This window comes from Peromyscus eremicus, chromosome 8a (genome assembly GCF_949786415.1).
Source record: "Peromyscus eremicus chromosome 8a, PerEre_H2_v1, whole genome shotgun sequence".
In the NCBI taxonomy this organism is placed as follows: Eukaryota; Metazoa; Chordata; class Mammalia; order Rodentia; family Cricetidae; genus Peromyscus; species Peromyscus eremicus.
Window position 1 is genome coordinate 81,042,039 of NC_081423.1, and position 24,764 is coordinate 81,066,802.

At 53.3% G+C, this 24,764-nt stretch overlaps 3 protein-coding genes across 4 annotated transcripts; 2 read left to right on the top strand and 1 right to left on the bottom strand.

Annotated features, from left to right (window-relative positions):
- Window positions 1–656: 656 nt before the first annotated feature.
- Window positions 657–2,065, top strand: Tcap (titin-cap). Its single transcript, XM_059269660.1, has 2 exons — window positions 657–1,069; window positions 1,245–2,065. Exons 1-2 carry the CDS (start codon window positions 960–962, stop codon window positions 1,636–1,638), a joined length of 504 nt encoding a protein of 167 aa, XP_059125643.1. The 5' UTR covers window positions 657–959; the 3' UTR covers window positions 1,639–2,065.
- A 1,721-nt stretch (window positions 2,066–3,786) lies between these two features.
- Window positions 3,787–5,416, top strand: Pnmt (phenylethanolamine N-methyltransferase). Its single transcript, XM_059269661.1, has 3 exons — window positions 3,787–3,991; window positions 4,601–4,808; window positions 4,915–5,416. The coding sequence occupies exons 1-3, from the start codon at window positions 3,787–3,789 to the stop codon at window positions 5,357–5,359; spliced, it is 858 nt and encodes a 285-aa protein (XP_059125644.1). The 3' UTR covers window positions 5,360–5,416.
- A 653-nt stretch (window positions 5,417–6,069) lies between these two features.
- Pgap3 (post-GPI attachment to proteins phospholipase 3) lies at window positions 6,070–17,799 on the bottom strand. Of its 2 annotated transcripts, XM_059271685.1 has the most exons (8): window positions 17,519–17,799; window positions 16,181–16,278; window positions 15,135–15,287; window positions 9,060–9,122; window positions 8,467–8,528; window positions 8,075–8,211; window positions 7,705–7,909; window positions 6,070–7,543 (listed from the first exon to the last, which is right to left on the bottom strand). In XM_059271685.1, exons 1-8 carry the CDS (start codon window positions 17,697–17,699, stop codon window positions 7,480–7,482), a joined length of 963 nt encoding a protein of 320 aa, XP_059127668.1. In that variant the 5' UTR covers window positions 17,700–17,799; the 3' UTR covers window positions 6,070–7,479. The 2 variants fall into 2 exon arrangements, with proteins under 2 accessions (XP_059127668.1, XP_059127670.1); XM_059271687.1 differs by lacking the exons at window positions 6,070–7,543; window positions 7,705–7,909; window positions 8,075–8,211; window positions 8,467–8,528; window positions 9,060–9,122 and adding an exon at window positions 11,889–12,577.
- Between the last annotated feature and the right edge of the window lie 6,965 nt (window positions 17,800–24,764).

The window sequence follows — 24,764 nt, forward strand, 5'->3', positions numbered from 1 at the left end:
CATCTGTTTCCTCTGCTTCATACGAGAGAGCTAGTCCCCTCCCAGGTAAACCACGGAGCTGCCAAGTCCATGAATTCTCCGTGTCATTCCGCTGTGGCCAGAAAAACATGGAAAGTGAGACTTAAGGACAGGGACTGTGCTCCCCGGTTACATAAGACAGCCAGCTTGAGGCAAGCGCTGGGTCTCCCGGCTGCTGCTTAATAGACCCTCTAGAGTTTCTAGCAAACCCCGTTTCTCTCCACATAGGCCTCGGGGTGAGTGCCACCTCCCACGCCTGCCTCCTTCACCCTGACCTGTGGCCCTTAGGAGACTACTCTAACCACTGGCCCTGGGCAATAAAAGCACAGAAATTCATACCCAGGGGTCTCAGGGGTGGCGATGGTGCCCCCTCCCCTGCTGGCATGTTGCGGGTTAGGAACCAGGCTTTGTGTAGACGCCTGAGGACATGGTTACATGATCCTTCTTAAGTCAAGGGGCCTTACTGAGGTATGTGCCCTTGAGCTCAGGAAGGGGAGACGGCAGCCCTGGGCAGAGTGAGGGGGGCATCCGTTCCTGCTTCTCCTGTTCTGTTTACAGACAAGCTGCTTTCCTCCCTGGGCAAGGGGGAGCAGGCAGGGCAGAGGACAGTGCCAAGGTGGCACGAGGCTGGGCATGTGCCTGGTCTGAGATGGCGTTTACAGAATGCCAGATACCTGGCGGTGCCAGTCCGAGGACCCCAGGCCCCACTGGAGCACCTTCCTTGCTTTGGAAGCTGACCTCTGACCTGGGAGCAGCCAGAATCTAGGTATCCCAACCCCCGCCCTGGACTCAGAGCCCCACCACCACCAGTGAGTCTTGGCTCTGCTTATAGCATCTGACGCCAGAGGGGCTGGAAATAGTCCCTGGAGGAGAGGGAGAAGGGGCTATTTAAAGGGCTCCAGAGGAGCCAGGCACAGCAGCAGAGGGAGCAAGAAGGGATCATGGCCACTTCAGAGCTGAGCTGCCAAGTGTCCGAGGAGAACCAGGAACGCCGGGAAGCCTTCTGGGCTGAGTGGAAAGATCTGACCCTGTCCACCCGGCCGGAAGAGGGGTGAGTGTGATGGGTCCTCTGGAAGTTCTGCCTCTGCTTCTCCAGAGTACCCTCTCCACACCAAAGTGCAGACGCCTACCCCAGGGACCTGGCCGTCCAGGGAGACCCCACTTAGCCTGAGACCGGAGGAGAACGGCATCTCTCAGGAGTTCATCACCCTTTTCTCTACTTTCAGATGCTCCCTGCATGAGGAGGATACACAGAGGCATGAGACCTACCACAGGCAGGGACAGTGCCAGGCAGTGGTGCAGCGCTCGCCCTGGCTGGTGATGCGCCTGGGTATCCTCGGCCGCGGGCTGCAGGAATACCAGCTGCCATACCAGCGGGTGCTGCCGCTGCCCATCTTCACCCCCGCCAAGGTGGGAGCTGCCAAGGAGGAACGCGAGGAGACCCCCATCCAGCTGCGGGAGCTGCTGGCACTGGAGACCGCTCTGGGCGGCCAGTGCGCGGAGCGCCAGGACGTGGCTGAGATCACCAAGCAGCTTCCCCCAGTGGTGCCTGTCAGCAAACCCGGGACCCTGCGGCGAACCCTGTCTAGATCCATGTCTCAGGAAGCTCAGAGAGGCTGAGATGGACTGTAACTCAGGCTCCACTGTGTCTGCCTTGGGCTGGGCCCTTCCTGGCTAGGACCATGGAGGAGAGCTGCTGGCCGCGGCTGCTTTGTAGTTTGCCCAGAGGTGGGGGCTATGGGAGGAGGGAGCCAGAGGCCAGGATACTTAGTTGTCCTGAGTTCCCGAAGGGAGGGCATCAAGGATGGTGGGCTGAGGTGGAGCACCCTCAGCCCCAGAAGAAGGGACAAGAGATACTGGCGAGGCCAAGAGGCCCCTGGAAACGGTGACCTGTTCGGTTACAGAGACGGAGTAGTAGGACATGGAAGGGATCTGCAATGCTCTGGGAAGGAAGCTTGAAGACTAGAGGGAGGGGGATGTGGAGAGGGCAGAAGCAGGGCAGGCCCCCAGCACCCTCCGTTAGCACTGCAATAAATGCTCAACCGTGTTCCAGGCTTCTCTCTTTCTTTGTGGTTGGGGATGAGCACTAATGTCTCCCATGCACTTCTGGGAACAGCCGTGCATTTGAGCTAAATATGGCACAGCCAGAGGGTATACTCATTCTTAGGGGTGGGGTACAGGGGAAGAGCTGTAAACAGGGTAACTGTCTGGTCCCCCTTCCTGTGTCACTGCCCAGTCCTGGCTTCCATGTCCACTCCCTGGCACTGGAGAGCACTTAGCAGGCCAGCTGGCATTGGGGGTTGTTTAAATGCTATCTGTGGAGGATATGGAAGGGGCTGGCACAAGGGTTGTCCTTGGCTGTGCCTTGGGGTGTGGATGGGGTCAATGACCCAAAGGCCTGTCGGTTGTAGATCCAGACAGAATCAATCCTTGGCTGGCATCAGGTGTTCCACCCTCCCTGGCCTGGGTGGGAGGGCAGGGTCAGGTTCCTGTATGTGACCCCGGCAGCTGTTATGATGATTCATGTCCCAACCGGGTGTCTGGCCTAACAAGGAGACTGTCCCCTTGGAATAAGGAAGGGGCACAGAGGAGGACTGGATCGAAAGAGGCCAGGACTATCTTAGCAGAGACTGGTACCCTACCCACCCCAGAGGGCACAGGCTTCATTCAGAGGATTCTGCTTTCGGAAGACTGGAGATGCTGTTGGCAGGGTGGTTTGCCATTTTGAGCAGATGGGAGGGAAGAGGAGAAGCTTTTGTGCCAGCTACCCGGAGCACCAAGCAAGACCTGAGGCCAGGCCCTGCCAACTCCCCAGTAGGGCCAGGAGTGATGACTGGGGGAGAACCATCGGGGACCTGCACCCTTGAAATGCCAAAAGTGTGCCATGAACCCCTCTGGTGGCCATGGCAGTACCAAGCTTGCGCTCAGTACTTTTCCTTCCGTTCTTACCTGAGCCTGGTGTCCTGATGTGGTAGGAACATCCTGAACTGGCTGTGCTTATTGGCCCCCAGATAAGCAACACGCACAGCCCCGGAGGCCCGCAGGGGATGCCCGGATGGTCTGCTTGCTAAAAGCATTAGTCTGCTCACCTCTTCTATCTCTGCTACCATCAGATGTTCAGGGCAGAAAAGTACCTGCTCAGGGGCTCCCCCGGGCCACCAAGACAGAGGCCAGAACAGAGTGTCCTTTCTGGAGGAGGGAAGGGGCCTTGGAGGAGAGAGTTGGGATCCAGGCCTGGAGGAAGGGACGGCATTATTAAGAAGGGGAGTTTGTAAGGGGTGCCCCAAGAGAGGGGAGGGGGTCTGGGAGAGGACGCTGGGACTGGGAACCTGGGCTATCCAAACCTTGGGAAAGAAAAGGGATGGGATGCTGGGCACAAGTGTCTGTGGGAGGCTGGAGAGGAGCTAGAGCGCCTGGCAGGGGATCTGGAACTGAGTTTGGGGGTGCAGGGTAGCACTGGAAGGGGTGAACAAGGGAAGGTGTGTATGGGTGGAGGGTTGTCAGCTCAAGTGCAGAGCGAGGGTGGAGCAGAAGCTATGTTCTAGAGGGTGCCCCCCATACACCCCCCCCCGCCCCCATGAGTCCGTTGCTCCAGACACTAACAGAGATGGATGGGGTGACAGAGATGTAGTGGCCCCAGGCGCCTCATCTCTCAGCTACCGCCTCCGCCCTCGCGATGGGGGGAGTCGGGGCGGTGGGGGGTGGGGGGACAGTGGTAGATAAAGGGATGGTGAGGCTAGCTGGGGGATAGGAGGCCCCAGCAGAAGCATGAACAGTGGCACAGATTTGAACCACGCTGCAGGGATGGCCAATGACTCGGACCCTGGCCGGGCAGCTGTCGCCTGGGCTTACCAGCGCTTCGAGCCCCGCGCCTACCTCCGCAACAACTACGCTCCTCCGCGTGGGGACCTGAGCAGCCCTGATGGCGTCGGGCCTTGGAAGCTGCGCTGCATGGCGCAAACCTTTGCCACGGGTGAGCATGGGAAACTGAGGCATGAGAGAGCAGAAGTCATGGGGGAAAAAAATAAAAGGGAAGGAGAGAAACAAGAATGTACACTAGATGGGGACCAAGAAGCAGAAATATAGGTGGATAGCTTGTGCAATCAAGAGTCAGCAAGTCAGCAAGGCTCCGTGGTGGTGCCGGCCTCTAGATCCAGATACTAGGGAAGCTGAGGCTGGAGGACCGCTTGAGCCCCGGAACTGGAGGCCTGACTAGACAACTTAGACCCCTTTCCTTAGGAGGGGAGGCTGCTTAGGATTGAGAGACAGGCAGGGTGGGGTACAGGAGAGAGACAGGTCAAGGCTGAGGCAGAGGTTGGAGACTCCAGAGGGAAAGGCTAGTTGTCTTAGCATCTCCCCATTTGATCGTCACTGAAGCTAGCTTTTCAATGGTGGAACCCGAGTTAGAGGAGCCAAGCTTCTCTCCAATGTAGGTAGCCCAGGATGGCCCCAGTAGAACCTGATTTCCGTGGGCGCTTGCTCCAGGCACTCACACTACCTGGAAGAGCTGGGAGAGCACGGGAGGGAGGAAGGGGTGGCTGGGGCAGGGACTACCTGGAACTCCGGTTCTCTGCTTCACCAGGTGAGGTGTCTGGACAGGCCCTCATAGACATTGGTTCAGGCCCCACCATATACCAGCTGCTCAGTGCCTGTGCCCACTTTGAGGACATCACCATGACGGATTTCTTGGAGGTCAACCGGCAGGAGCTGGGACTCTGGCTTCGGGAGGACCCGGGAGCCTTCGACTGGAGTGTGTACAGCCAGCACGCTTGCCTCATTGAGGGCAAGGGGTGAGAGTCGGGCTGCAAGCGTCTGTGGAGTGGTGGGTGGGTGGTGGAGGGCAGAGAGGACTGAGCCTGGGGTAGTCCTGAGCCCTGCCTGGTGCCCTCTGTACAGCGAGTCCTGGCAGGAGAAGGAACGCCAGCTGAGAGCGAGGGTGAAGCGAGTCTTGCCCATCGACGTGCACCAGCCCCAGCCCCTGGGTACTTCCAGCCTGGCACCCCTGCCTGCCGATGCCCTGGTCTCTGCCTTCTGCCTGGAGGCTGTGAGCCCAGATCTCGCCAGCTTCCAGCGGGCTTTGCATCACATCACCACACTACTGAGGCCTGGGGGTCACCTCCTCCTCATTGGGGCCCTGGAGGAGTCATGGTACCTTGCTGGGGAGGCCAGGCTCTCTGTGGTACCAGTGTCAGAGGAGGAGGTGAGGGAGGCCCTGGTCCTTGGCGGTTATGAGGTCCGAGACCTTCGTACCTACATCATGCCTGCCCACCTTCGCACGGGTGTGGATGACGTCAAGGGCATCTTCTTTGCCTGGGCTCAGAAGATGGGGGTGCAGGTGTGAGGGCCCCACATGCCGGGTGCCCTCAATTTCCTTATTATCTAAGTGGCACCTAATAAAGCAACAGTCCCTGCTGTGTTGGTGTGGTTTGTGGCTCTCCTAGAAGCAAAGAATATGCAGAGGCCTCTGAGGTTTAGGAGGGACCGATCCTAGCTCTTCTTTTTTCCCTAGAAGCCTCCATGAAGGCTGTTTTCTGTACCAGCCATTCTCTCCAGCCCAGGAAGGTCAAGTTCAGGAGGGTCTAAGCGGCACCTGCTGCATGCCAGGCACTTGTGTGGTTCTAGTGGCCCATCAGTTTGCCTCAGTTCAGTAGGAGGGCCTGCCAGCTTGTCTCCAGTCAAAGCTCAGAAAGCCTGAGTGAGAAGAGCCAAAGCCTGAGGGCCTGAAGTGCCCACCTCTGCACAGGTGTAGAGAACGTTGAGGGCATCTTTGCCTGGGCTCAGAAGATGGGGGTGCAGGTGTGAGGGCCCCATATGCCGGGTCCAGACATGAATACAGGTTGAGAAACAAGAAGGCAAGAGCCAGTGGTACTAGCTCCCCACCCCCCCACACACCCCCCCCCACACACACACACGCCTCGGGCTCTGCTGGGATCCATGCCACCCTCACTCCCATGTACCCAGGTAGAGATCTGCCACTGGCCAGCAATGTCTCCTTCCCTCCAGCCTGCTTTATACACACAGAGGAGCAGAACCAGGGTGAGTGAGGCCAGGAATTGGTTTATTAAGCATGTCCTTTACTGTCTCCGGCCTTAAAATTGTTCTTAGTATCAAAAAATCCTAACAGGCTGCCCAAGTGTCTGAGCTGGAGCCCTGGCATAGCTACTCTCCCCACAAAAAGAGGGCAGGGGACAGAGGCAGGGCCCGGCTGCAGACTGCCTTCCTGATGGACTGTTCAGGATACAGGCTGTATGGGTCCTGCCTGCCCTGCAATTACCCTGGGAGAGCAAGCTCCTTTATGGAGGGCAGAGACCACAATCAGACAAAGGCTCTACACCCTCTTCCCCCTTTGCCTGAGGCCCCCGAAGTCCAGTTGTGACCAGGGGCTACAGCGGGGAACTGGAGTGGGAGGCACACCATGCCAAGGTAAAGAGATTGGAGGCAAGGGGGGCATTTTCCCCCTTCCCCTCTCTGCCCTCCAGGGGCTAGTTCTGCAGCGTGCTCTCAAGACATGTGGGTGGGGTGGGGGTGGGGGGTGGGGGTGGGGGGCTGTGATTTGGAGTGGAGTGCAAAGGGCATTGGGCAGGCGTCCACACTCACAGGCCCCGTCAGGTCCTCTGCACATACCCGCAGCTGGTTGGACTTGGGGTCTTGAGCAGACTTGGAGCTCAAATGACTGCTGGTGATGACTTCATTTCCCCATTCCCCTCCAGCCTCCTTAGGCATGTTCCTCTCAGACACATGCCTTCCCCAAACCATCCCCACCCACCTGCCCCCCTGAACACACATCCTCTCTACACTATAAATGAAGGCCCGCGATGCCCCAGTCCTGTCAAACCCAGCTCATTGACTATCTGGTCATCTCTGCTCTTGGCTTGGTCCATATCCCTCTATGTGTCAGTGTGTCCACTCCCAACCAGAACAGCAGCCAGGGTTCTAATCCAGAGCCCCCTGGGGTCCTGGCCCCGAAGGCAAGAATGGCTGGAACCAGCCCAGCAGCTCAGTTCCTCAGACCCACAAAGAAACCTGGGCAGCTGAAGAGCAGGCCTCCAGTGCCACCTAGTGGCTCCCTGACAAAAAGAGACCCCCAATGTACCCCAAAGGCCTGTGGGTGTGGCACTTAGGGGTAAGTGGCTTGGGGTGGTACTATCGGGGTGAGTGACATGGAAAAGGGAAGAAGGCTAAGGAGACCAAAGCAGCACTCCTCTCTGTAAAACTTCAAAACTTGCTCCCAGTTCAGCCGCAGGCACAGGAGGGCTGCCTATTCCCTGCCCCAGACCTGAGGAGGCCACCCCCAAGACAGGGGTCTTGCCCTGTGAGAGCCAGCCAGGGGCAGGTGGCTAGGATCCCAAGCCCATACCCCGCACGTTCAAGTTCAAGAGGCTAGAAGGAGAAAAACAATCATCTCAAGGGGGAGCAGGGAGGAGCCTCAGGCACGAGGCAGATCTACCCCTCCCAGGGTCTTTAGGCCAGCTTGAACTTGGCTTCAGATTCCTTCAGGAGGTACAGGCTGTCATCTTCCAGAAATCTGTGGGTGTAGAGAGGACCCCACTGAGGCAGTCACCCCGTCCTGAGAACCGCCCAGACAGTGGGGTGACAGAAGGCAAGTGGGAAGCCCAAGTGGGCACAGGGGGCCCCAGTCTGCTCTAGGAGCAGGCGAGGACATCGCGAGGCTGGGGTGGCGCTGACCTGAAGAAGAGGATGTGGACAGGAATGGTGCTGATGTGCCAGACGGCGTGGGCATCCAGGACCCAGAAGAGGGGTGGGAAGTCGAGCAGCTCCAGCAGGGAGAGGCCCTGCAGCAGCAGCACCACCACCACACACCTGCGCGTGTGAGGCAGGTGCCCGTGGTTCCGCAGGCACCAGGCCAGCCACCAGGCCAGGTTCACCAGGCCTGGGGGCCAGGGGCAGAGACGTTCACTCACTCCATGTCCTCCTTGACTCTAGCTGCCCTGCCCGCCTCCACCCACCCCCAGCCCCCATCTCAACTCCTCCCTGCTCTCAAGAGTCTCTCCAGGATGCCCCCGCCCCCAAGAATCCCCCCCCCCCCCGCTCTCACCTATAGCCACGTTGGCCATCATGTTGTAACCGTAGTCGAAGCGGATGAGGCTCAGGTAGGAGATGTGTACTGTCAGCAGCAGCAGCAGCAGGGCTCCAAAGGCACTGGCCACTGATGGGTACCTCAGTCCCACGGTCCTGTCCAGCCCCCCAGAGCAACTCAGATGGAGCCGTGTCCCTTCAACGATCCCCTCACCCAAAGGGGCTGCTGAAGCCACCGTCCTCCCCCTCCCCGCCACACCAACTGTTTCCCAGAGACCAAGGGCCACAACTCCTGGGGAAGCCCCTCTAACCCTAGTATCCCCCACCCAAGACAGCCCTGTAGAAACGTGTTATGGGCAAGGAAGAAAGCTCTGGGCAGTTCCCTCTCTGCCCGCAGCCCCAGGGACTCACCTGACACAGCACAGGTAAACAGAGTACAGGATGACAGCGGAGGCGCAGAAGTAGTCCATCTTCTGGGGGTGGGGAGAGCCCAGGAGGGCCAGGTGAGGGAGCAGAGCATGGCACAGGGCAGGGCCCACAGAGGAGCCACAGGGATTGGGGGGGGGGCAGAGTCTAGGCTTGCAGTCTGCAGGAGCCCCGTCCTCTGGCTGTCTCACTGTGTCCACTTTATAAAACGTTCCAGAGTTTCTCAGCAGTGAGAGGGTCATGCCATCGAGAAGGACCTCACTATGAGGGCGCACCGTGGAACTCAAAGTGCCACTTGGGGTGTGATAGACTTGGCCCCCAATCCTGACTACATTAGCTGGGTGACCCTGGGAAAATGACTTCATCTCTCCCAGGCTCAGTGGCCTTATAGATCAGAAAGCCAATGACAAAAGTCTCCTGGCCAGATCCAGGTAAGGCTCCGTGTGCTGCCAGGCTTGGGGTGCCAGACAGAGAGGTGGGCTCTGCAGATGGAGCAGCCTTCACTCTATGGAGCCTGCTCTGCCCTCTCCTGGGCTCCTCTGGGACTGTCTCGTGCAGCGGGGCTGGGAGGTGCTCACCTCTGTGAGGTCAGTGTCCCTGGTATGGAAGACTGTGGACCAGAACCAAGCATTGAGGGACACCTGAGGAAGGAGAGGTCGGTCAGCATGCTTCCCAAGGTGGAGGAGACCCGTCGGGCTCTGCTGGGGGAAAATGTGTTTCCTGTGCCCCAAGAGTCCTCTGAACAAATCCAGGCTCCACTCTCACCTAGCCGGTCCCCACAGGAGGATTTCCCACCACTGTAAACCGCCACCCAAGTCCCCCAGGCCAAAAGAGCTGCAGCTTCCACAGGTTCTGGCCTGGCCAGGGGACCAGTCCTGGCAGAACAAGCTCCCAAATTACCCAATCTCTAAGACAACAGCCCCCAGGGCCCTGCCTTCTCCCCCACTGCCAGGTGATGGCAACCCCGCCCGCCGGGCCCAGCCCATGGGAGCCTGTGACCTCAGCTTCTGGGGGCGGGAATGAGGTGGGTGGGTGGGTGGGGGGCTTGAGCTAGCTTGGGGTGTGTCCAGGGAGGGAGATGTAGCAGATCCCACTGGAACCTAGCCTCTGAGGAAGACTGTGGCCAACCTAACCCAGCTTCCTCCTGGCTGGGCCAGCCTAACCCGCTGGGCCAGTAGCTGCTCTGGAGTCTAGGGAGGAGAAGGGGCAGGATTGAAGAGGCAGCAGCGTGGAATGGCCCAGGGGAATGCTGGGGGCCCTCTTCCCGGAAAGGAGCAGAGACAGACTTGCAAATACACCATCTTGTGGGAGTCTGTGCTGGCACTTTCTTCAAGGCCTGCGTCCACAGCAGAGGCCCAAGTTACTGAGACAGAGGCTGAGAAATCAGTGGCAGCTAGTTACAAAAGGAAGAGCAGGGCCGGGCCTGCCATACCAGGAAGGTCCACAGAGATGCTTTCTTTCGGGACACATGCCTGGAGGAGCTGCCCACTTAGGTACCACAACAAATGGCCAGTCAGGAGATACAGAGCAGGTCAAGAAGCCAGCCTGTAGGGTCCCACAGCAGGAGGACCAGACACAGCTGAGTTCCTGCACATGCTAGGAGCTGAGGGTGACAGAGGGCAGGGTGGAGGCAAGGCAGGGCTTAGAGCCCGGCGGGTACTCTCGATGCTGGGATCTGGCCTGGGAGTCCTCTGCACACACACCCCACACACACACACCCGTGGAGCCCGGCTTTCTCTGCCAGCCAGTCCCATACAATGCCTTCCTCTTACAGAGGGCCACCTGAGGAACGGCCTCTGCAGCCTTGACAGGGCTCTGAGGTGTGTCTCGTGGTAGGTAGGCCTCCTCTTCTGGCCCTTTCCTCAGACTTGGGAGGCAGCTTTACTGTGGTACCTGGCTGTGCCTCAGCCTGCTATGGAACCTGAGAGGGGGAGGTCACAGCCTGTGTCCCAAGCCAGGTTCAGCCACCCATCCTCAATAAGCTGACTTCCCAGTGTGGCCTCACTGAATACATCTCCCTTTTCTGCTTTCCACTCTCAATCTGGCTTTTCAAATTGGCTTATTGAGGATGAGTGGCCAACCCTGGCTTGGGACACAGGTTGTGAACCCCAAGTTCAGAACAAGTCCCTCTCTCCTCAGATGGGGCAGGCATGAGTGGCCCTCATCACCTCCCTCCCAAGGGTCAGTGGTGAGCTGGGTCAGTGTGGGGAGAGGAGCGACCCGGGCTGGAGACAGGACCGGGCAGGCCAGGTGCAGGGATATCTTAGGGAGGACGGTGGCCCTGGAACCAGTGTGGGAGGGAGGAGAGGGAGGCAGCAGGCACTGGCAGCCAGCCAGGCCTCCTTGTCACCCACAGCAGGAAGGGGGAGGTGACAAGAGGGTTGAGCTAAGTGGCAGCTGAAACTCTGGAAGCAGAGGGTAGAGGTGTGCTGGGCCAGCCCTTAAGCCCCACGCACCGGTAGGGGCTGCTGGGCTCTTCATCTGCTGCCTCCCAGAGGCCATCTACTTACTGAGTCCTGTCTGAAGTCTGGACTCTGCACCCCGAGATGCCCATCTCTTAAGGAGTGTCCCATGAAGGGTGGGGTCTTTCAGATCCTTTCCTCAAACTCAAAGGCAGTGTTAAGAATGTACGCCCTGCAGTGGTGGTGCACGCCTTTAATCCCAGCACTCGGGAGGCAGAGCCAGGCGGATCTCTGTGAGTTCGAGGCCAGCCTGGGCTACCAAGTGAGTTCCAGGAAAAGGTGCAAAGCTACACAGAGAAACCCTGTCTTGAAAAAAAAAAAAAAAAAAAGAATGTACGCCCTGGAGCCAAATCTAGGGCCTTTACAACAGGCAGCATTTCCTGTGTGGTCTCAGGCAAGTTATTTACCCTCTCTGTCTCAGTTTCCCGATACACATGGATTTTCCTGCCGCTACTTGGTACACAGGTGCCCCATGAACCTTGGTTTCTGTCGTCACGTCCACCAGGCTGACCCCACCCTTAGTTGACCTCTAACTTCTCTTTCCTCAAGGGCCACCAAGTTCAAGATCAAGCCACGGGGCTCCAGGGGCCCTGGCTCCTGGGTGCGGACAATTCAGCTATGGGAAAAGCCCCTCTTCGTGTTCCCAAGGCACTGACCCATGAGTTTGGTAACCCTGTCCCATCAGTACGGTCCCAGCAGGTGCTGTTTCTCTTCAGAGCTTGGAGTCAGGCAGGAGCAGAAGACAGATGGGCAGGCAGGGAGGGGAAGGCCCCCCCCCCACAACTGTTCCGCACCCCTTGGTTGCACTCAGCGTGGTGGGAGGGGGCAGCGGGATAGGTGAGAGTTTTGTGTAAACACTGAGGCTGGGGGGGGGCAACGCAGGGCTGGGGGGCAGTAGTAGCAGGGATGGCGGGACAGGAAGGGTGGAGGGAGGCCGGAGGGTGTTTCAGTCTGCTGGCAAATACTAAAACAGACAAAAATATCAGCCATGAAACTGGTTGGATGCCAAGAGAGCCAGATCTGTCAGGAATTTGACCCCAGTGTTAAGCCCCAGTGCTCGGGGCTGTCATTGACACCATCATGGTGGGGACAAGTGGATCTTTAAATAGCTTGGTGTCTCAGAAGTGGGGGAGGCAGAATGTTAAATATGATGTCTCCTGCCCCCTCCCTGGGGCCACAGTCCAGCAGGGCAAGACTGCCTCGGGTTCACTCTAAGGGGAGGTGGGGCTTTTTTCCATCATCAAAGAAGGATTCCTGGGCTCGTGAGATGGTTTGGATGAAGGCACCTGTGCCAAGCCTGATGACCCAAGTTCAAATCCCAGGACCTACACAGTAGTAGAGCATCAGTTCCCCTGAGATGTTGTCTGACCTCCACATCAAGCCATAGCATGTGTATCTGCATGCCCAGGCACACAAATAAATAAATAAACAAATACCTTTAAAAGGTTTTTTTCATTTCTCAACATTGTCTGTTTCACTGGCTTTTGTCTGACAGGTGGAAAGTCCTTCCTGAAGTCTAGCCATCCTTCCGCTACAGTTTCGGCCTGTCTCTTCTCTTGCCGTTTCCTCAACAGAGACGCTACAACCAGTTCCCGCCATTTCATCTCACAGCTACACCTGAGGACCTTTCCCTGCTAGATAAAGGTGGGGAATTGGTTTGGCCTCCTAGCTTTGGCAGAGGGCCAGGCCCCCCACTCCATGGAGTCAAAGGGCTAGAGCATACAGAACGCTGGCAGGTTCCCCAGGCCTTCCCAGTACCTGCCCAGGCTGCACCTGGGTCTAAATAGCAAGGCAGGGGCCGCCTTCTCGGGCTGAAGTGTTACGGGTTCCACTGAAAGACAGAGTTATCAGAGAAAAGACACCCCTGGCCCATGTTAGAACCTGGAGCTGGCAAAGGGCCCTCCCATCCACACCCCAGCACAAATGAGGGCCACACTTGTTCCAGAAGACCCGGCCCAGGACAAAGTCTGCTACCACACCCTCTGGGCAGAAACACAAGACTCAGTGGCAAGTGTGAAATCCAAACTAGACAAAGTGTGGTGGTGCCTGCTTACCACAGTAACACCCAGACGATCGAGGCCGGAAGAGTGAATGCTGAGGGCCAGCCTGGGCTACACAGTGAGACCCTGTCTCAGCAAAGGAAAAACTAAATCATCCAACCAGAGTGGACCCTGTGTCCCTGAAAGATCTCATAAAGGCAAGAAGGGGTTCCAACAACCTTGGCATCTGTCCCCTACCAGAGGACCTGCGCCCTGCTTTCCAGCTCTTAGGTCCTGCTGAGCTCTCTTGGGTACATCTAGTCCTGCTTTCCAGGCTGACTGGGCCTAGGCCCAGGCTTTGCTCTGGAGTCCTGGGTCACACAGATGCAAAACTTGGCTCTGGCTCAGCCAGTGTTTATTCCAGCGAGCACTCAGACCCTGGAGCCCAGTGGTTTGGTGCCAAAGGCTAGCCCTGTCTTCTCTCCTTGCTGACTTGTTAGCTGTCATCTGAGGCCAATGCCCTGTGTGCCCGATCTTACTCAGAGAACACAGGCACGTGACAAGGACCCCACGAGGAAACGTTGGTCAAATGCTGGGGACAAGACCAGGACCACATGCACGTGGTCTTCCTCCATAGTGCTTGCTGTTCAAGAGCTCACTGGGGTTCAGGACAGCCTTGGAATAACATTGCATACAGCTACAACTACTGTTTTCAATTTTTTAAAAATTGCTTTGCTTTCTTTTTGTTTTTCAAGACAGGGTCTCTCTGTGTAGCCTTGGCTGTCCTGGAACTCATTCTGTAGACCGGGTAGGTCTCGAACTCAAAAGATCTGCCTGCCTCTGCCTCCTGAGTGCTGGGACTAAAGGCTAGGACTAAGGGTCACCATATCCTGCAAAAAAAAAATTATAAAGATAGGATCTCAAATATGCAGTGTATGGTGACATCAAACTCAAAGTCCTGCTTCAGCCTCCTGAGTACTGGGATTACAGGATTCGTCACTCTGCCCAACTGCCCCAAACTCTTAACTTTCTCCCCCCGCCCCGCCTCGCTGCTCTTCCATAGCCCTTAACAATTAATGTTACCACTGAAGGGCAGATACTAGGTCTGCCTCCCCACTCCATGTCCATCTCCCTGCCATGGCAGGGTCGGCCTGTGCATCTCAGCACACCTGTGCTATCAGCTATGGTCAGAGTCCTCCAGCCACTAGATCCCAGAGCTGCCCCTCTCTCCTTGTCCTGCCTTGTGACTCCTGGCTCTTCTGGCCTACAGATGCCCTTTGCTGTCTTCACACTGTCTGTCTTCTGTCTAGAAGAGTCCCCTGCTCTCCTCATGTTTCCCCAGACACCTCCAATCCTCCTGTCTGTCTCATATCCCAGGTGGCCTTTCCTTGTTGCCCTGTAGGGGCGCAGCCCCATCACATGCCCCACAGCTCCTTCCCGTTTCTGTGTTTCTTCAAGGCTGTGCGTTGACATCGTTTGTGTGACTGTGAGCCCATACGGGAGGGCAAGACCTGTGTGTTTTCACATGTTTTGGGGGCTCCAGTACCTGGTAAAGTACTTGGCATGCAGCGGGTATCCAGTGAACACAAAGGGAGGCTCTTAGAGCAGGAAGGCGAGTTGAGCAGATGGTTTTTCCCCTTAAGATCTGTCAGAGAAGCTCTGCCCCACAGACATCCACTGCACCTTCTTACTGTACCCAGCGCCCTTCTGTACTCAGGTCTGCAGTTCTCCAATGATCCCAGGCCCCGGATTCTAGTTCCTCAGACCAGCCATACTGGTGAGGCTGAGAACTTTTTCCTACTCAGATGGACCCACCCGAGTTCTCCAGGGACAGACCAGTACTAGGCTGAGCTCTAATAAGACCTCTGGGCCAGAACAAAAGACACATCAATGCTCCAGAGAGGTCTTGGAAAGACCAGCAGTTCCAGCACATGTTCCCTACAACCCACTTCCCATCCATGTTACTAAACTGCCCGATGGAGTCTTTTTGTAGTTTCCTCACTTAGGACAAGAGTGTGTGTCCTCCCTCTTTCCCAAGAAGACTGGCCTGGTAAGAAGGAAGGTGTCACACCTTCCATTTCCACTGTGCCCGACTACCACACACGTTAGCCCTGGGAAAGAGAACAGCTTGTCGCTAGAAGCCCATTGTTGGGGATGGAAGCGCTCCTCTGTTCGGAACAGGGTGTGTAGAGTGTTCTGCCAGGCTACCTACCCAAGCGAAGGCCATGCAGGTATGGTACATGGGGGAGGAGGCTGGCACAGAGGCACGGTAGCGGCAGAGCATCACCAGGCTGGCTAGGCCATTGAGGAGCGAGGCCACGGCAGAAGCTGGTTCTTGGATGAACAGGAACCGGGAGAAGGGCCACTGAAAAAGGAGCATAGGGAGGAGGCCTGAGGGGAGGCAGCCCCTGTCCGCCTGGTCAACCTTTCCTTCACAGCTGCACCAAGTCTCCAGCTGGTTCCTCAGCTCAGGATTTTGGCCAAAGCCTTACATCCTCTCAAGTCAATGAGAATCGCTCCAGAAGTCTCTGGCTAAGATGAGTCTTTCCCTGGTCAGCAGGCATTGAAATGGGAGCCTGACTCTCGGGGACAGCAGACAGGCCAGGTGAAACCATACAGACTTGCCATCCAGATCTGGGTCCCATCTCTCCTCAACTACTTCCTATAGTCCTCTGAGTGCGGGATTACTTTGTGCTAAACTGGGAAGAGTAATTCCTGCCAACAGGCCAACATGAGATAACATTGGGTCAAACGTCACGAAGAAGCTGGCCGATGTAAGGGGTATTTCTGATGATCTAGTCTCCTATTGGAGAAGCTACAGGAAAAACACCTTTTCAGGATCAGTGGATCTCTCAGGCAGTCCTGAGAAGCTCAGCACTACTGTGAGAGGACACAGACCTTTTTGTTTGTGTGTTTGTTTTTTGGAGACAGGGTCTCCCTATGACCCTCTCTCTATGTAGCCTTGGCTACATAGATAGCCTTGGCTACATAGACCAAGCTGGCCTCAAATTCTAGAGATCCACCTGCCTCTGCCTCCCAAGTGCTGGTATCAAATGTGTGCGCCATCACACTTGGCTTGAGACACAGGCATTGTTACTCCAAATTCAGAAGCAGGACACACTGGCACCATTGGAAAAGCAATTCTGAGCACAAGTACCTGTCCCATCCCTCCCTCCCTGTGACTCCCCATCTCAGACTGCTGGGCCCACTGGGGGCTGGCGGCCACCAGGACACACCTTACCTGACTCTCTAACTCACCTTGCCATGGAACTGGGGCACTCTGTGACCCTCCTGAAGGTAGAGGCCGACAGTGACCCACATGCACTCATACTTGCAGTCGTCCCGACAAGTCCAGCCTGCAACAGACAGACAGACAGACAGGACTGCAGATGTCTTAGCTTAGGGAGGCATACGCAGCCTGGTGCAGCCCAGGCATGAATGGCGGCCAAGAGGACCTGAAGGCTGGAGAGAACCAGAGGAAATCTCAAATCTTCCTTCACGTTTGGACAGAGAAGAGAGGGTAGGCAAACACACAGGGGAAAGGGGGGAGGAGGCGATTTTAGCAGTGGGAGCAAAGCAAATAGTTTCTTCTCCTTTTATGCAAGATAAAGCTCCTGGCATCGGACAGGCCCCTCTATTGGGACCGGGGTTTATACTTCTCCATTCTGAGTCCAGGGAGGTGTCTTCCCTCAACCTACGAAAATAAAGCTCAGACCCTTGACCCCCACTCCTCAGGTTCCAAGTTGTCTTTATTCCCTTATTGCCACTACTCAGCATGCTCCCTGCTCTCTGGGTAAACCAAGCTGCTTTGTGTACCCAGATCTTCCCAGGGCCTCCAAGCTCTCTGTTGCCTCTTTCTGGAAGGGAAAGGGTAATAACGAGGATGAGCTGTTGTTCAAACAGTCAGAACTGGAAATTCTGCTTTACCACTTTATAGACTGTGTGACCTTGGGCAAGGTATTTAATCTCTCTTGAGTGTTCCCATCTGTAAAATAGATTAGGGACACTAGCCGAGAGGGTTGTGAAAAGTCAACTGACCTGCCATGAGGCCTGTCCAGTGTGGGGGCTCAATATGTCGGCTCATATTAATTCCCTCCTCTTTAAATTGTTCCATGGTGACCCCTGCCTCCACCCCTTGAAGCAGACCCCATTCTTTCCAGTTCCAAATGCATATAGTGCTTAATGCATGGGTCTATTAGGGCTCAAACCATTCTGTCTTTGTGAAGGATACTATTCACCAGCTTGGGGGGAATATAAACCCGAAAGGCAGGCCTGCCTCCTGTGTTATTTCAGGTCTTGTACGCCGTGTTTAACAAGTGGTGGTTTGAATAAAACATAATGAAGCCTCTGGAAAGCTAGGACAGGCTGGTAAGACCTTCCCCACCACACACACACACACACACACACACACACACACACACACACACACACACACACACACACACACACACACACACACACTCAAGAGGTCCCATACATAAACACTTGTGAAAGAACCCATAGGGAAACTGAGGTTCTGAGATTCCAAAGCAGAAGGGCGCAATAGGCGGGGCTAAAACCAATGGGCGGGACTTACCCGGGGAGGGTGGGGCTTACCAGCTAGGCTCATGTAGATTGGCTGGAGGGAGCGGAAGTGCTTCAGTGCATCCCCCGAACAGTTCCGTTCCTCGCACCGGAGCACGCAGTCGCGGTACACCGGCTCGCGGTCGCCCTGGGAGCCCCACGCAAGCCCCACTGCCACGGTTAGCAGCAGCAGCCGCGCCGTTTGCCCGGCCATCCTGTCACTCTGCCCGGCCGCCGAGGGAGGAGCTTGGGAGAGTGCGAAGTCCTACTTCCGTGACAGCCGGAAGTACCTGTGTTCATCGTTGCACCCTCCGCTGACGACTGCCCACTTTAAATAAAAGTTCCCGGATTTTAGTGGGCGGGGAGCCCCGCCTCTAATCTGCTATCTACTTTTAACACAGCATTCACGGGGAAGGGGTGGTGTGTATTCGGGAGCAAACTACTGTATTTCTCTCTCTTCTATCTCCACGGTCTCTTTGTTTCAAGCGGGCCCCTTCTGTCACTAGCCCTCTTAGATTCCAGTTTCCAAATGTTCTGGGCTCTCCACTTCTATTTCTTGTGCCATCACCTTGATTAAAGACACTGCCGTTAAAATAGCTGCAGAGCTTCTTAATAGGTGTCCTTGTCCCTACTTTGGTCCTCTCCAGTAGACATTTCTGTCCTAGTTAATTTTCTGTCACTGTGATAAAGACCATGACCAAAAGCAACTTGGGAAGGAAAGGGTTTATTTGTCTTACAAGACCCGATCACAGCCCATCATTGAGGGAAGCCAGGGCAGGAACCTGGAGGTAAGAACTGAAGTGGAGGCCACGAAGGAGTGCTGTTTTCTAGCTTGCATGGTCCCTTATAGCATTCAGTACCACTTGCCCAGGCTTGGCACTTCCCACAGTGGCATGGGCCCTTCCATATCAATTAGTCAAGAGAGTGTCCCCCAAAGGCTGCCTACAGGCCAATCTGATGAAGGCATTTATTTTCTCAACTGGGGTTCCCTTTTCCCAGATGACCCTACTTGTGTCAGGCTGACCAAAACAAAACAAAGAACTCAAAAAAAAAAAACCCCCCCCCAAAAAAAAAGAAAAACCTCATCACAGCTCCATTTTCTAAAACTCAAATTTGACCCATCACTTTCTTAAAATTTTCTACTAACTTCTCAACCCTGCATGACCTGGCCTGCTGGTCTCTACCCCATTGCTCCAGACATCGACTCCAAAGGTCCGTGTCTCCGGAGCCTCCTGCTCTTTCTGGTTTATATCATGTCATTGGTCCTTTTGCTTGCTTGTTTTTCTGTTATCAATTAAAGGCCACCTGTTGAGGATGATTGTTAACATGGGCAGGATAATATGCAGTGGCATGTTTTTCCTGTAAGGCATGGAGACCTTTCCTGTCCTGTTCACCTTTGACACTAAAGCGAACTTTGGCTTCATGTGAGACACTGCAAGAACCTTTTCTTTTTTCTTCTTTCCTTCTTTCCTTCTTTCTTTCTTTCTTTCCTTCCTTCCTTCCTTCCTTCCTTCTTTCTTTCTTTTCTTTCTTTCTTTCTTTCTTTTTGGTTTTTTGAGGCAGGGTTTCTCTGTGTAGCTTTGGAGCCTTTCCTGGAACTCGCTCTGTAGACCAGGCTGGCCTCGAACTCACAGAGATTCACTTACCTCTACCTCCTGAGTGCTGGGATTAAAGGCGTGGGCCACCACTGCCCGGCCACCTTTTCCTTTTTTTAAGTGAATGAACAACTTAAAACTGTCTGGCCAAAAACCAACCAAACAAAACAAAACAAAACAAAAACCTGTCTGAATGGGCCAACCAAGTGGCTGGCTCAGTGAGTGAAGGAATTTGATTCACAATCTTGGTAACCTGGGTTGGATCCTCAGAACTCACATAAAGGTGGGAGTAGAGAACCAGCTCCATAAAGTTGTCCTCTTGACATTCATGTGCATTCGCGTACATAAGCACGTGTGTACGCGCACATACACACACTATGCACACACATGCACAACAACAATAATATAAAATTTCTCAGGGACTGGAGAGATGGCTCAAAAGTTAACAATGAGTATTGTTCTTGCCGAGGACCGGAGCTCAGTTCCCTGCATCCACATGTGGCAGCTCACACCACTTGTAACTCTAGCTCCAAAAGATCTGATGACCTTTTCTGGCCTCGGCAGGCACTGCACTTATATGCACATACCCTGAGTCAGACACTTGGGAATTAGAGGCTTGCTTTTGTGACCCCCATCACTCTGCCCAACCAACAGCATCCAAATCTCACTGTAGTTTTGAAGTCATGTAACTAAACCCTCCCCCATCTCCATTCTTTTCATTCATGGTCTTTTTTCCTCTATACCCTGGAAAGGGAACTGGGGTTGGAGGGTAGAATTTAAAGGTTATGAAAATGAGATGTGGAATTCACAAGAATTATCATGGGATTATCTTCATTCACCCAGCCAACAGCTCAGGGGTGCATCATTCACCCTGTATTTTCTATGAATGACACTTCTTCCATTTAAATATAACATAAATAGTGTCCTTGAAGTTGACCATCCAGTTGGTAGGGATGAGGAAATTATTATTATTATTATTATTTTTTTTTTTTTTGGTTTTTCAAGACAGGGTTTCTCTGTGTAGCTTTTGCGCCTTTCCTGGAACTCACTTGGTAGCCCAGGCTGGCCTCGAACTCACAGAGATCCACCTGGCTCTGCCTCCCGAGTGCTGGGATTAAAGGCGTGCGCCACCACCGCCCGGCGGAAATTATTATTTTTTGTGGAGATAAGGTCTCAATGTATAGTTCAGGGTGGCCTCCAAATTGGAATCTCCCTGCCTCTGACTCCTAAATGCTGGGAGGTGCATGTGCCACCTCAGTTCACTCTGGGAAACTGAAATAGAAAGGAAGCCAGGTGTGGTCACACATACCTTAATCTTGGCACTCAAAGGGCAGAGGAAGGTGGATCTCTTTGAATTCCAGGCCAGCCAGGGTTACTTGGGGAGACCTTGTCTCAAAACAAACAAAACTTTTTAGTTTCCATTTATTTTTTTTCTTTTTCCTGTTCTGGGATTAGAATCTAGAGTTTGCAGCTAGTGTGGTAGCACACACCTACAATTCCAGCACCAGGAAATGGGGATATAGGAGGATTAGTAGTTCAAGGCCTGGCTCAACTACATAGGTCAGGGCTAGCCTGAGCTAAATGAGACTTACTTTTTTAAAATGAATTTAAAGTCTACTTGGCAGTCACTGTACTAATGAACTACATTTCTTGTTTCCTAGGTTCCTGTTCTATACAAGACATTAAAATGTGGGAAATTCCACATTAAATATATAATTCATAAATAATACAGTTGAGTTGCGCTTAATAATTGAAATATCACTATATTTATATACATTTAATAAAAAATTATTGTTTAGTACCTGCAGTGGCCCATGCCTATAATTCTAGCACTTGGGATGTGGAGACAGGAGGATCATGAGTTGAAGGCAAGCCTGGGCTACACAAGACCCTGACTCAAAAAAACAAAGACAGGGGGCTGGAGAGATAGCTCAGATGTTATGAGGACTCACGGTTGATTCCCAGCATGCACATGGAAAGTTAGAAAGGGAGATTAAAAAAAAAAAAGACAGGGACAGCAAGATGGTTGAGTGGGTGAGGGTTCCTGCCACCAAACCGGCTTAAGTTCCATCCCTGGAATCTACTTGGTGGAAGGTGAGAATCAACTCCCACAAGTCTTCCTCTGGCCTCTACACAGGTACCCTCACCACACACAGAGAATGTGGTGGAATGTTAGCTTAAGATGTATTACATTCGTTTATGCTGTGGAGCATTTGTTTAATGATGCAAAGATGTGTTGTATTCTTTTATTTATTTTATTTATTTATTTATTTATTTATTTATTTATTTATTTATTTATTTTTTGGTTTTTTCAAGACAGGGTTTCTCTGTGTAGCTTTGCGCCTTTCCTGGAACTCACTTGGTAGCCCAGGCTGGCCTCGAACTCACAGAGATCCGCCTGGCTCTGCCTCCCGAGTGCTGGGATTAAAGGCGTGCGCCACTACCGCCCGGCTATGTTGTATTCTTTTATGTTGCATTTATTTAACTCTGTAAAGTTGTGTTACTTTGGCTGTCTAAAACACCTGATTGGTCTAATAAAGAACTGAATGGCCAGTAGCTGGGCCAAGAAAGGACAGGCAGGGCTAGCAGGCAGAGAGAATAAATAGGAGGAGAAATCTAGGGAAGAGGGAGAAGCGAGAAAGGAGAAGGAGAGGAGGATGCCAAGGGGCCGGCTACCCAGCCACACAGCCAGGCACAGAGAGAGAAGGAAAGAAAGATATATAGAATAAAGAAAGGTAAAAAGCTCACAGGCAAAACATAAAGGGAAATGGGATAAATTAAGTTAGAAAAGCTGGCTAGAAGTAAGCCAAGCTAAAGCTGGGCATTCATGAGTAAGAATAAGTCTCCGTGTATTTATTTGGGAGCTGGGTGGCAGGGCCCCAAAGGGGGAAAACAAAACTCCAACAGAATAAATAAATAGTTGTAAAAAATTAAAGAGAAAAAAAAACAAATAAAATTTATGTTCATATTTTGGAGCTCAGTGAACATTTTTGCAGCACCCTAAACACCTATGCCTATGTGCCTGGTGGAAAAAAATAATTCCAGTGGAGACTTCTGATCTTTATCCAGCTGGAAGGCCATTGTTTGGACTGAGCACCTGCATAAGGCTCTGGGAAACCAGAGCGAGGCAACATGGAGTCAGTCGTACTAAATGCTGTATAACATCAAACTGAGTATTTAGAGAAGCAGATAGACCCCACGGTGGACCAGCTGCTACTAATACAGAGGGTCCTGATCTTGAGTCATCGTACTAAAGAGTTCTCTGTCTGCTTTGAGCCTTTCAAAAAGGAAGCAGAAGTGGGCTGGGGGTGTAGGTGAGTCACAGTGCTCTAGCTTAGTGTGCCCAAGGCCCTGGGTTCAGCCCTAGGACTGGGACTAAGGAAAAGTGATTCGATCCTTATTTTCTCTTGTTGGGTTTCCTGGTGCCCACTGGTCAGCGTTTCCCCCTTTGCTCTATTTCTCTGTTTCCACTTTACAAGACCCACTGTGTTCTGCTACTACTAGTGTGAATCTGCAGTCTATTTATGGAATGGGGGCAGACTATTTATGAATCACGAAGGAAAGCAAGTTAGATCTATGAGTGACTTTGTCGTTATTTTGTCTTGGAGATGCACATGCTATGGTATGTTGAGGTCAGAGGACAACGTGTGGGACTTCCCTCCTTCAACCAGGTGGGTGCCAGGGATCAAACTCAGCTGGTCAGTCTTGGCGGCAGGTCCCTTTACCGACTGAGACATCTCTCCCTGGGATTTTTTTGTCTGTTGGCAGGGTGTTGTCCCTGGAACATTTTCCCTGGTAAGACTTACCCGTTGCCCCTTTCTCAGGTTTTCAGCCTGGAGCCCCTTTTCTCTTTCTTTCTTTCTTTCTTTTCTTTCTTTCTTCCTTCCTTTCTTTTTTTTTTTCCAGAGCTGAGGACTGAACCCAGGGCCTTGCGCTTGCTAGGCAAGCACTCTACCACTGAGCTAAATTCCCCAACCCTGCCCCTCTTCATAATGCATTCCATTAGTTTAACCTGCTCTCGAACTCACATTTGGTTTGCTGTGTGAGCCGCAGGCTGGAAATTCATGGACTCTTCCTTCAGTTTGAGCTTATTGAGCTCTACCGTGTGGCGGCCATTCCATCAGTGAGAGGAGAAAGGTGATGAATTGAAGCGGTTCCTCGTGGGGAGCAGAGTAAGCCCCGAGTGAATGTGTAAGGAGTGGACGGAGCCAAGGAAGTTCGGAGTGAATCTGCAGTGTTGACATGGCGCAGCAATGCCTCAGACCCATGGAAATTGGCAAAGCCTTCCTCCCCACGAGGCTCAGAGGAATGGCCAAGCTTTTCTCCGGTCGAAATACTAGTGTTTACAAATAATTGAGCAGTGTGTGCAAAAGCTAGTAACTTCAGCCTCCCTCCTCAGAGATGCCTGCAACCTGAGACTGCTCCCTACCCAGGCCTTCTGGTGAGCCTAAGTCAGTCCTCCTTCTCCTGTGCATAATGGACACATGGAGCTTCTTGGAGTTGTGTAGTTCACGCCCACCACCAGAGCAAGCACAGCTCACCTGATCTCAGCTTTTCTGTAAGTGTGTCTGTGTGTCTGTCCTTTCTTCATTCCCTCATTACCCTAGTCAGGTTTCTAGGACCAAGCCATGTCGGACGCAGTGGTTCCCAGCACTCATTCAAGGTCTTATGTTCAATCCCCAGCACTTCCCTTTGCCCTCAGAAAGAACTGTTCTGAGTCCAGGGAGAAGAAAGACAGCTGTACAGTGTGGTGAGGGCTCAAGGCAAGCTGGCTGTGTTCTTAGAGCAAACACTGGGAGACAGTCCACAGTAAGGGTGCCTTATTTATGGTGCACAAGGAACAGAGGGTTGAGCAAGGCATGGTGTGCGGTCAGAGAAGGGAGACGAGTAAACAAACCACTAAAGCAACTTCGCTGCTAGGTTAATAGCATGCTGTGCAACTGCTCTGTAGAATAATTTGACTGGCCGGGCCGTGGTGGCGCACGCCTTTAATCCCAGCACTCGGGAGGCAGAGCCAGGCGGATCTCTGTGAGTTCGAGGCCAGCCTGGGCTACCAAGTGAGTTCCAGGAAAGGCGCAAAGCTACACAGAGAAACCCTGTCTCGAAAAACCAAAAAAAAAAAAAAAAAAAGAATAATTTGACTGGAGTGCACACATACCATCTAACCAAGCCTTTCCACTCCTATGAATACCCATCCAAGTGTAACGTGGTAGAAGTCTAGGCGTGCTGGTGCACACCTTTAATCCCAGGACTCCGGAGGGAGGCAGAGGCAGGCAGATCTCTGTAAATTCAAGACCAGCCTGGTCTACATTAGCAGGTTCCAGACCAGCTAGCCAGAACTACATAGTGAGATCTTGTCTCAAAAAGGAAAGGAAAAAAAAAAGGAAGAACTGAATATCTGTCAATAGACAATGAATTCCGTCAGTTGAAGTGATCTCTAAAATGGAATGTGAACTAGAGATTCATAGCAATGGGCAATAGGTGTTGTGTACTGACATACAAAAAATCTTCATAATAGTTTCATTAAGTGAAAAATGTGCACACACACACCTGTGTATATACATTATTCAAATGGAAGAGGAAGAAGAGCACCTATTATGGTCGTTATTTTAACAAGTATATCTGGCCAGGTGTGGGGGTTCAAGGAGAAGAGTAAAAGTATGCTCAGAGTAAACCTGGTTTAC

Excerpts from the sequence above, each read along its gene's own strand:
- Tcap (XM_059269660.1), top strand. The coding sequence starts at position 960 with ATGGCCACTTCAGAGCTGAGCTGCCAAGTGTCCGAGGAGAACCAGGAA. Across the intron at positions 1,070-1,244 it reads TCCACCCGGCCGGAAGAGGG|ATGCTCCCTGCATGAGGAGG; the intron begins GTGAGTGTGATG and ends CTCTACTTTCAG.
- Pnmt (XM_059269661.1), top strand. The coding sequence starts at position 3,787 with ATGAACAGTGGCACAGATTTGAACCACGCTGCAGGGATGGCCAATGAC. Across the intron at positions 3,992-4,600 it reads GGCGCAAACCTTTGCCACGG|GTGAGGTGTCTGGACAGGCC; the intron begins GTGAGCATGGGA and ends CTGCTTCACCAG. Across the intron at positions 4,809-4,914 it reads TGCCTCATTGAGGGCAAGGG|CGAGTCCTGGCAGGAGAAGG; the intron begins GTGAGAGTCGGG and ends CCCTCTGTACAG.
- Pgap3 (XM_059271685.1), bottom strand. The coding sequence starts at position 17,699 with ATGGCCGGGCAAACGGCGCGGCTGCTGCTGCTAACCGTGGCAGTGGGG. Across the intron at positions 16,279-17,518 it reads AATCTACATGAGCCTAGCTG|GCTGGACTTGTCGGGACGAC; the intron begins GTAAGCCCCACC and ends TGTCTGTTGCAG. Across the intron at positions 8,529-9,059 it reads GGGACACTGACCTCACAGAG|AAGATGGACTACTTCTGCGC; the intron begins GTGAGCACCTCC and ends CCCCACCCCCAG.